The sequence below is a fragment of the Podarcis tiliguerta genome (genome assembly GCF_965153285.1).
Source record: "Podarcis tiliguerta genome assembly, chromosome: 6".
Classification (NCBI taxonomy): domain Eukaryota; kingdom Metazoa; phylum Chordata; class Lepidosauria; order Squamata; family Lacertidae; genus Podarcis; species Podarcis tiliguerta.
In genome coordinates this window covers 47137481-47148820 of record NC_139539.1, presented here as the reverse complement: position 1 = coordinate 47148820, position 11340 = coordinate 47137481, and the positions used below count along the sequence as shown (strand labels likewise).

The following is an 11340-nucleotide window of genomic DNA, read 5'->3' as shown; positions in this document are numbered from 1 at the left end:
AACTCCCATCAGCCCTTGCCAGCATGGCCAGTGGTCAGAGATGCTGAGAGTTGTAGTCCAGCAACATCTGGAGGATGTCAGGTTCTCCATCCCCGAGACAGATGGAAACTTCTTGAAACATGAGGCTGCTTCTGACTCCAACCCTTAAGAACGAGTTGAAATGCAAGTGGGGAGAGCAGTTACCATCAAACGGAATGAAATGACTGAGATACTAGTAGGAGCTGTTTCTTGGAGCAATAAGTTCCCAAATGCCATTGCTGTATTTATTAAGTGCTCCCAATCTCCCCCGCCCTTCATCAGCTGTTATGTTCTGCATTATTTCACACACCAATGAAACTAGATTGTCAAGTGCAAAAAGAGCTACAACTCAGGTTTGGGTGAACGTGCAGCCCTGATGTAGCTGTCGGATACAGTGATGTCACTGTTCATGTGCTGGTCCAGGAACTCCGAGGTCTCTTCTGCAATTTGACCTGGGATCCGGAAATCAATGGTCGGCTGGTCCCTTTTAGGGCTAGGATGGGTAAGAGTGTTTCTGGCCTCAGCATTGCAACCTGTCCCTTGTAGGAACTGCAAGAAGTTCTCCTCAATGGAGCCTTCTCTGCTGGGTAACCTGAGGTCTTCCTCTGGTGGCTGCTTGAAGAAACAGGTGAGGTGCTTGCTCAGCTCTCCTCGGATCTGTCGATTGAGGCACCCGTAAAAGAAAGGATTGGAGGTGAAGGAAAAGTAGCCAATCCAAGTAACCACATTCTCTGTCTGCCGGCCGGGGAAATGGGAGCTCAGCACAGAGTAGAGATGAAAGGAGAAATATGGCAGCCAACAGAAGAGGAATTGGCCCCCCACGGCCAGGAGGATGATGACAGCTTTCCCACCCCCAAACGTCCTCTGAGGGGTAGTCCGAGGGGCTCCTGAACTAGTCACCATAGTGGATCTACTGCTAAGGGATTCTGACCGCTGCCGTGGGGTCTCCATCCAAGTGGGGAGTGGGCCATGGTGCATGGCAGCCACTCTGGCCACTTTGAACATGCTGCAGTAGACAACCAGAATGATGAGGACAGGTAGGAGGAAGTAGAAAAGAGCAAAGAAAGCCACAAAGAATTTGCAGTAGGCACTCCGACTCCACTGCAAGGTGCAGCTCTGTCCCCCATAGGCTGCTGAACTACTGGCACGGTCTTGGGAGAGCCAGCCCAGGATAGGGATGATGGACATGACCACAGCCTTGATCCAGACGCCAACCAGGACACAGACAACCAGGCCCACAGTCATTTTCACCTCGTAGCGCATGGGGTGCACCACATAGTAGTAGCGCTCAACGTTAATGGCCGAGATGGAGAGGATGCACATGGTGATGAAGCAGACACTCAAGAACAGGTAGATGTGGCATATGGCATCCCCAAAGGCCGTGCCGTCAAAGAAGGCTGAGCTGGACAGCATAGCCAGAGGCATCAGGGTGACGGCAGCCAGGAGATCCACCAGGCAGAGGTGGAACACAAAGACGAACTTCCTCAGTGCAGGTGTCTTGATGATGACCGTCATAATGGCTACATTGCCTACAATGGCTGTCAAGTCAATCAAGAGCATGAAGAAGAGGCCCACCGACTCAGAGGCCACATCTCTGGTCTTGGTGTCGAGGCTGGAATTGAGGAGCAGAGAGCTCTGGCTTGTCTGCAGCAGCCTCCTGATCCTGGCGGAATTCCGCACCCACTGGGTGGGGAGAGAAGGCTCCATGGAGAATAGCACCTCCCTTCACAAGTCCATCACCCATCCTATTCTGGGTCCCCAGGGAGTGATCAGAGAGAATCGACAGTGGCCGTGGAGAAGGAGCAACCCCAAACCCTGGAATCACATTCTTGCCCGTGTTAAGAGCAGAGCAGGAAAAGGGCTCTTATGTCTCCCGTTGCCATTCAGTTCTGTACGCCATTATGTTCTTAATTAAACGCAGCCATTTTGCACCTCATTTTGATTGTGCTTCTTTAGATAGAATATCATGGCAATGCAAGAGGACCATGGGATTGGTTCTCGTGATGGAGAAGGGTCTCATTTTGCTGCATCTCATGACAGCCTTTCCCCCAGGCAAATGTCAGCACCTACGAAGAAACAAAATTACAGATTAATGGCTTTGTCAGCCAAAGAGAAAGTCCTGAGATAGGTCTTGTTAAGTTCACATGGTGGTTCTTTGATAAATCCCTAAACAACAAGGAAGACCTTTTTATTTTGCTCCCACATTTCAGGGTACTGTGCAAGGAAGCTTATTTGCTTTCAGAGACCAGTGTGGATTGAGTAATCCTGCAGGTATGCACTGCAAAGGCTTAGCATTGAAATAGCACTTACAACCCCTGCTGTTAACTGCATCTGAAATACCCTAGTTCTGATGGTATCTAAGCTCAGAGCAGGTTATGAGACCCCTTTCCTAGGGGGCTTTTTACAGCTCCTTTCTTTGACCAATGAACATGCCATTTCTACTCATCAGTTACAAGGGATCCAGGTGTCTCCCTCACCAAGTTGCTTTTCTATTGCAGCACTATACCTCAAACTGCAATTTGCTGCTACTGAGAAAATGTAGTTTTACCACCATTACTGAGAGTGGTTATGCAAGGCCTATAGGTGCTTATTGCAGCCGTTCTCAGACTGTGAGCTCCATTCAGATAATTCACAGAAAGGTAGAGGGAAAGCAGAAATATCAGCCCTGAGATTGATTTTCTCCTTCTTTTGACAATGCAGATAGAGGCTGTTTTGACCAGAGCTCTAACCTACATCTCATGGATTTCATAATACAGTGCTGGAGCAACATTCTAATTTCCCCCTTACAAGAGAAAAAACTATAAACACTTAAAAGAGCCCTTCTTAGCAGCCTGGACTAGCACACATGCACACACATGCCACCTGTGATTTTCATGTTATAGCACTAGTCCTTGTGATGATGCTGGCATTGAAGAAGGGGGGAAAGTACAGTGGTACCTTGGTTTAAGAAGAGACCAGTTTACGAACAATTTGATTTATGAACTCGGCAAAACCCAAAGTAGTGTCCTGGTTTGCAAACTTTTCCTTGGTCTACGAATGGAAGCCGAACGGTAGAAGGCCACCGGTAGTGGGACTTCCGGAATGGATTAAGTTCGTAAAGTGAGGTACCACTGTAGTTAATTAAGGGATGTACTGAGATTTCCACCATGTTTCAAATGGCCCATGTGCTGGCCTATTGGATAGCGCCTATGATGCAAATTATGATAGCTTACACATGACATTTTTAAAAACACTTTACTAAATAAGCACTCACGTGCTTTACAGGTCTGGGATGGGAGCATTCATTCAATATCTGTAATTTAGAGCAGCCTTTCCCTCCCACGGCTGTTGTGCCATCTCTCCTGCACACCCCTTTATTTATGTTGCATTTATTTGTCCGTTTCCAGAAGAAAATGTCTCACAGTGACTCACAAATCCATAAATCACAAAACAACGGCGATCGTTTAAAACCAGATACATAAGGAGAATGCAATAAAGCAAAGACATTCTAGAAGTGCTCCAGTGCTTTTTACATCTCACTTTCTTTGACCAATAAACATGTTGTTTCCACTCATCAGATCTTACCCCACACTACTAAAACAGTGCCACTATGAAAGAGGTCAGACTATGAAAGAGTTCAGAAATAATACCACAGTTTGACCTCAACTGAAAGCCCAGGATGTCTATAGCATTTTGTTTCTATGAACAAAGTGAGGGCAAATACAGACATGGCTGCTCCTTTGCAGCAGAGTTCAATCCCGCCGCCTGTAATAGGTAGAATGAAAAATGCCCTATTAAAGAATCATAGGTGTGTAGTGGAATAAAGGCATAGAACCAAGCAGCAATAAAAATGAATATACCAAGGCAGTTCAAAAAGCAACCTCTGAGGTCTGGGGGAGACTAACTGTGGCTCAGATCCTCTGCTAGGCCAAGAAATCAGCAATGCACAGGTGTGGACCAGAGGGGGCATATCAAATGGGTAGGCCAATGTCACGGCCCCCAAACCTGCTCTCCCACATTACCTTAAGGAAGACACAAATGATGAGAAAATATAGGTGCATGGAAGGCTCAGCATCTCCCCCTGGGCCCTTCTGGCCAGAGGACCTAACTCTTCTGCCCTCCTCAGACTCAAGAGGATGGACCTTCTCCCTCAATAACATTTCCTTTGTTTACACAGCATGGAAGTCATCACCTGTGGAATTGGACAACCAGCTCCTGGAGGAACTATAGTGTAGGCCTTGTCAAAAAACATAATGCCTCAGAAGGTCCCAGCTCTTGACTGAGGCTAACTTCACAAGCACACGGTATATCTAAAGCACATTTGAAGCGCATTGCTTCCCCAAAGAACCCTGGGAACTATAGTTTGCCCATCACAGTCCTATAGCTCCCAGTACCCTGACCTGAGTAAACTACAGTTCCCATGACTGATTAATTGCTTGCTTGCTTGATTATTTTGGTGGTGGTGGGAGAGAGCAATGTGCTTTAAACATATGGTATGGATCCACTGAATATTATCAACTAGCAAGGTCCACTGGGAGCTGTCCAGGGTCCTGACCTGTCTTTTGCTTCCGCCACAAGCCCAGGACAGCTGGGAGGGCTAGTTCCTGCAGCTGTTCTACAGCAGAGTGCCTGCTAGTGGTGTATTCTGCTTTCTTTCCACAACATGTTCTTCTAGGTTGATGGGTGTGGCACAGGCGTCCTGTGCAGGTGAGACAAGATGGGTGGGGGTGGAACTTCCCCCTTGGACATTTATGGGTGCACCAGATCATGGCTGTCCTGCTTGGCTGGTTATCTGGCTGCCACCATGTGCTCTTCTCCCTTGTCAGTATTAAGCTGCCCCACTTCTTGCACCTACCCACAGATTGGCTAAGTTGCCCCTTCTCATGCAGCAAACTAGATAGCTGCATGCAAGAGGGGGGAGTCTGCAAGGCCCCTGCCCCCCAACCTCTAGCAAACACAGGGAAAACACACACAGCATGGTAGTGGTGTTTATTGCACAGTCAGGGATGGGGCAGATTTTGAAAGGTAAAGACAGATATCTGGCCTTGATGGTCAGTTGTTCCAGCAGGGTTCTTGTGCGGAGGGCAGTTGCAGGACAGCAGACAAAGTGTCCCCCACAGCTTGGTGTCCATACTACAGATAGCATCACCTGTTGGCTGACCAGCGGCCATGGAGCTTGCCAGGGCACAGGAGCCTGTCTGGTGTGAGTATATTGACGGGTGCTGTTGGACTTCCTTCACAGCCTGCATGGGATGGGGCAGTCCCATCCACTATGCCTGTGGAGAGCAAGAGGAGACATGGAATCAGCAAGCAACAAGCAGAGATCAGCAACTGGAGGGTTAGAGCAAGAGGCTTTGGATGAGATGCAGTCTTCGCACATGGCAAACGGGATGAGGGGAGATATTGGAGGCTGCTGCTGTTGCAGTTAGTACATTATCACAGCATTTCCCTGCTTACCTACAGGCAGAACTCTGACCTGGATACCCCAGCTGTTGAGTGGAGTTGGCTGTCTCTGTTTGGAATTCCAAGGCGACGTCTCTATTGGGGTTCTAGGCAGAGGAGTATTAGCTTAGGTTTCTATCTGTGTTGCAAGGTCAGCTGTCTATGCAAAATTCTCCTTTTATGTGCATAGCACCCTTTCTGCCTCACCCTTGTGAGCAATAAGTGTGTACACCATGTACACCTGGGGACAGAGGGATATAATCCCATGCCACCTGAGGCCACATCTGTACCATGAATAGTAAAGCACTGTTATGCCACATTAATCAGTCACGGCTCCCCTCCCCAAAGAATCCTGGGAACTGTAGTTTAAGGGCATTGAGACTTGTTAGAAGACCTCTATTCCCCACACAGAGCTAAAATTTCCAGAGTTCCCTGGGAAGAGAGACTGGTTATTAAACCACACTGGGTATTGTACCTCTGCAAGGGGAATAAGGGGCCTTCTAACAAGTCTCAGCACTCTTTACAAAAGTCTGTTCCCAGGATTCTTCGGGGGAAGCCATGACCTTTAAAGTGGCATAGTAGTGCTTTGAATCATCAACTCGTATAGAATCAAACATATAGTGCAGAAATGGTTTGAGTTACGGACTTCCTTTGTGGGGTTCATAGCCCTCCCTGTGGAAAGCATCCCATCAGATGCCAATGAGATAAAGAACTAAACAACTTTTAGAAGACATCTGAAGGCAGCCCTGTTATCGGGAAGTTGTTAATGTTTGATGATTTATTATATGTGCTGGGAGCTGCCCAGAGTGGCTGGGATAACCCAGCAAGATGGGCATAGTATAAATAAAAAAATTAATATTATAGTGATGTGCCTTGATTGCATGGCACACCTGAGTACAGTTAGGGATGGGGGACCAAATTTCTCAGGTTCCCATGAAGGCTGACCTACTCTGAATCTGTCATAAGTTGCATCTTCAGTACTGTCCTTCTTGGGACATTTGCCCTCTCAGGGAGCAAGAAGCCAACCTGCTAGCTGGTCCACCCCATTCCACGTATACTTGCTCTACAGTTGTGAACTGTTAGATCAAAATAAGCAGACTACCATTTACATGACATGCAAAGAGTAGGTCTACATAGCATGCTAGTGATCAAATGGTTAGTGAAAGCCAAATCTATGGGGTTGTACAACCCCACAAAAACATGCTGGGTATTTTTTAACATCATTTTATTGATTTTTTTTTCTTATTTGACAAATACATCCACCGAAAACAATAAAATAACACAAAGCCTCACATGCTCTAGCCATGTTATTCATTTCAAAACAGCCGTACCACCCAGCTTACTCATATTTATATATTAAATGCCACACATCTTAATTTTGATGTGTCATAAAATTAACTCCCGAATAATATAATTTTCAGAAGTTCAAGATGAGATATATCTGCCACTCTTGAAGTTGTTAGATAACAGGAGGAGAAAAAGAAAGCCAAGTGCTCTTACTAGGCCAGTGGGCGGTATTTGAGAATATGCTGTGGAATTAGGTATAAATGAAGCTCATGCCAACAGTGGGTCCACATACAGACCGATGCACAATCTACTTATGATTAATTACGTTTGTTTCAGTCAATGCAGCCTCTCTAAAGCCAGTGAAAACAAGTCAACCCTTTCAAGTTATGGATCAGGCCCCCCCAATAATAATTTAGCACTCTTAAAACATCTGCAGTTGGAAAGTATGTGGTGGGAATCTTAAGTCAGCTGATAAAATCTCAGCACAAACCTCCATCAAGCAGAGTGAGCCAGTGGGGCTGGTCATTATGAGCAGGATAAAATAAAAATAAGGAATTCTGTAGACAGAAGACAACTGATATGAGAACTAATATTTGTGTTCAGAGTCCTGAGACACTCAGAAATAAGAATCTCATTACAGACTAAGCTTTGGAGATATAGTTTTATCCTGAAGTTTCTTCCTTGCTATTTTGGGGTGTGCTTCGATCGCATTGCAGTAAATTCAGGTTGCACAATTATAGGTGATAGGGTGGTCTTGCAAAAGTGTAGACGTCTTGTGATGATGCTATATTAATTTTATATACCACCCTTTATCTAAGGGTTACAGGGCGGTTTACAGTATAAGTATCAAGGAAAGTGATGGACAGAAAACACAGTGTGGGACAACTCTTTGTTTGTCTTTCTACACGCAAATCAAGATGAATGCTCAATAAACAGGTTGTCCGGAAGTACCCTAGAAGTTCTTCCTTGCAGAATTCCCTTTGCCCTGCCAATCTAGTTTAAGTCCTGTGATAGACTAGCCTATGCTTAGTCCAGGGCATTCTGGAAATCCTGACCAAGGAATGGATGTGCCACAACCATTATACCAATGAATCTGGTTCAGAAGTAAAACGTTCAGTTTTCCTAAACAGATTTCCTTATCCATTTGACCCCAAGAGTTCTTCTGTGCCCCCACACATGGGATTTCCATGTGCCTCAAATCCATATCAAGAGCCATAAGAGCGCACGACTTACCCTCCTGAGTTGCATAGAAACAGGAAACTTCAAGGACTGTGTTGCAACCCAGAAAACACCCTCCCCCTGCACACCAACTCAACAAATGGGCTTGAAACATAGCGCTGGGATCAAAGTTAAAAAAGCACCTGTCTGGTGATAATAGTTTTGACTTGATCCCAAATAATGCAAGCAAAGTCATCTGTGTTCAGCCTAGCTCTGCTACACCCATCCTGGAGCAAAGGCTGAAGCAAGGGCATGTCTAGTGTGTGGTCTGCTGTCTGCTCACCTAGTTCAGTGCTCCTCTGAAGCATTCCATGGTTGCAATGACCACTTGGGGGACATGGCATTATTGGACAGATCCTGCCCGGTGTGGCAGCTCCTCATTCCTTTCAGCATCGCCATCAGAGGGGGACTTTGGGGCAGACGTTTCATCACCCACTTGGCAGGATGAACAGGAGGTCCCACCCAAGGACGTAGCGTGGGTTGCTGGTGTCTGGAGCAGGGCAAGTGCTGCCCTGGGCAGCAATCAGTCCCTTTGCTGGCCAGTGTCTAAGCAAGGGTGTCTGTCCTTGCAAACAAGCCCCAACCTAGGAGCAGAGATAAGTCAGAGAAACGCTCAGCCAGGAGCGCCACTGTGTTGCCTCACCCTCCTGTCCTTGCAACTCTGGGCAATGCACATGACTCAGGCAGTGCTTTCTTGCCTTCCTCTTCCTCCTGCCCTCCTCTTTGGGTGACTGTTGCACTCTCTCCCTCTCAGCCAGCACAAGGGTGAGGTGTGGGTGGGCGTTGCTTCACTGGCCACAAGTAGTAGCAGGTGCCACCACTATCCAAGCCCTGAAGGCCCAGCTGGGGCTTGGCTTACCTCCCCATGGCTCCAGCCTTGATGAAGGAACCTGTCATGGGGGCACTTGGTTGTGCCCCCTCCAAAATTTGCACCTGGGACCACCGCCCTCCTGGCCCACCCTTGCTATGCCACTGGTCCCACCCCAAACACAGCAGAGCTGGCTTGCCACATTTCGAAGTAAGCAATGAGCGACACCTTGCTGTCTAAAGCTCTGTGGGACCATGAAGTCCAGGTCTAAAATGACTGAACTCCTCTTCTTCCCCATCTCTTCTCTTGTCTCATGCAGCATCTTCCTTCTACAGAGCAAAGAGGCATGGAAGCTGCAAGCCTGCTCTGTGATGTCCGCCCTGATCAGACCATGAAAAGAAGAGTCTGTATCCCACTGCATATCTACGTCCAACCACAGACATTTGGCCTTCTCACTCGAATTGCCAGATGACCTTTCATTGATAGGATGCCCCTTTAAGAAAAAAAGTACTGCTCTTTATCTCATCATTGCACATCATAGGTTTCCCTCATTCCCATACTTCACACTTCCACATGTATGCTCCATATTTCAGGAAATGAACGGCCCGAATCTCTGAAATGCTTACCTGGCATGCCTCCTGATTCAGAAGCGATTACACAGGTAGGTGCAGCTCTATATAGCCACACGACAGGATCTGCTCTGTCTAGAAGAGACACCCACTCTCTCACACATAGACCAACACCCTCCTCCCCAATTCCTGCTCACATGGGTTTCTGCTGTGCTGCCTTCAGCCTTGCAAGACAAAGAGCTCCCAAGTGCTGGACTTTTAATTTCTTCCAATGGAAATATCAACAGACAGTTTCCCACCCTGGGGGAGGAGGAGGCTGCTGCTCCTGCTGCCCACACCCTCCTCCTGCTGGGTCCTCCTTACCTTGAGCTACCCACCTGTCCAGTGCTTGGAGACCCACCTTACTGCCAGTAGGCCTCAGCTTGTGCCAGGAGGGAGGAGAGCAAGGATCTTGCAATCGGAGGGGAATCAAGGCTGGTCCTGTTCATTCCTCTGCCCTACTGCTGGCAGATTAGCTCCTAGTTTCACATGCAAGAAGGAGCCTATCTGCAAAGCTCAGGATCTCGTTGCTCTTTCCATTTAAGTGCATACATAGATTTGAGTCCCCATGTTTCGCCTGCCCGGTGCTTATGTCTATATCCATCTCAGCTTCTTGGGGAGAATGGACTGGCTATATGCTTTTCTTCCACCGAACAGCACATACTAGGCACCTGGGTGATAGGAAAGCACTGGCAATAACCTACCCTAGAAGTCTGCATGCTGCTGCCTGGCTACACAGTTGCCTATTCCCTTCTCTCTAATCCAGACTTCAGTTCTCATACCTTCCCTGTGCAGGCTTCCAGCATACTGGGTACCTCTCTGCTGCTTCTCCTCCACTGTAGCTGATGCACAGATCCACTGCAGTGAAGGGTGAGAGGCAGCCAGAAGCTTGGAGAGTGTGTCAGCTTCTGGGTCCTAGAAGCCTCCTCATTCCTGTTTCAGGATTCCAGGTTTTCCATGTGCATGGCCTGATATTCCAAAAGGGTAAGTAGGGATACAAAGTCCCAACTTTAGAAATGCTCGAGGGCGGCTAAAGCATCCCCTCTCTGGCTGTCTTTCATTGGTTCGTGAAGACATTTTAAAAATTAGCAGGATTTTTGCCTTGCTAAGTACCTGATGTTTCATTTCCAGCTTGTATTTCATCTGTGATCTCTGTCTCTGTCATATCTGTTGTAGTTTTATTTAATGCATTGCTTCATTATATGGTGTTGCAAGCTGCCCTGAGCAGTGCATAGGTATTAGAAGGGCAGGATGGAAATTTCTATACAAATACAGTGGTACCTCGGGTTACAGACATTTCAGGTTGCAGACGCTTCAGGTTACAGACTCAGTTAACCCAGAAATAGTACCTGAGAACAGAAATCATGCAGCAACGGTGTGGCAGCAGTTGGAGGCCCCATTAGCTAAAGTGGTGCCTCAGGTTAAGAACAGTTTCAGGTTAAGAATGGACCTCAATAACGAATTAAGTTCTTAACCTGAGGTACTACTGTAAGTAAAAAAGATCCAGCTGTAGCTCTCAGAAACCACTATTTAATCATCAACAACTAATCTAACTAATCTGGGACGCGGGTGGCGCTGTGGGTAAAAGCCTCAGCGCCTAGGGCTTGCCGATCGAAAGGTCGGCGGTTCGAATCCCCGCGGCGGGGTGCGCTCCCGTTGTTCAGTCCCAGCGCCTGCCAACCTAGCAGTTCGAAAGCACTCTCGAGTGCAAGTAGATAAATAGGGACCGCTTACTAGCGGGAAGGTAAACGGCGTTTCCGTGTGCGGCTCTGGCTCGCCAGAGCAGCGATGTCACGCTGGCCACGTGACCCGGAAGTGTCTCCGGACAGCGCTGTCCCCCGGCCTCTTGAGTGAGATGGGCGCACAACCCTAGAGTCTGTCAAGACTGGCCCGTACGGGCAGGGGTACCTTTACCTTTACCTTTAACTAATCTAAACCGAGGAACAGAGGAAACTGCCTCTGGAAATACAGGCCGTTGGT

General features: G+C 47.6%; 1 protein-coding gene across 9 annotated transcripts; it reads right to left on the bottom strand.

Moving 5' to 3' along the window:
* Nucleotides 1-221: 221 nt before the first annotated feature.
* On the bottom strand, nt 222-10220 carry GPR61 (G protein-coupled receptor 61). Of its 9 annotated transcripts, XM_083445806.1 has the most exons (4): nt 9685-10220; nt 5147-5273; nt 4553-4696; nt 222-2084 (listed from the first exon to the last, which is right to left on the bottom strand). In XM_083445806.1, exon 4 carries the CDS (start codon nt 1723-1725, stop codon nt 361-363), a length of 1365 nt encoding a protein of 454 aa, XP_083301932.1. In that variant the 5' UTR covers nt 1726-2084; nt 4553-4696; nt 5147-5273; nt 9685-10220; the 3' UTR covers nt 222-360. The 9 variants fall into 9 exon arrangements, with proteins under 9 accessions (XP_083301932.1, XP_083301929.1, XP_083301926.1 ...); XM_083445803.1 differs by having other exon boundaries at nt 4553-5273; XM_083445800.1 differs by lacking the exon at nt 4553-4696.
* Nucleotides 10221-11340: the final 1120 nt, after the last annotated feature.

What these genes read in the sequence shown, in the direction of transcription:
- GPR61 (XM_083445803.1), bottom strand. Translation starts at nt 1,725, where the DNA reads ATGGAGCCTTCTCTCCCCACCCAGTGGGTGCGGAATTCCGCCAGGATC.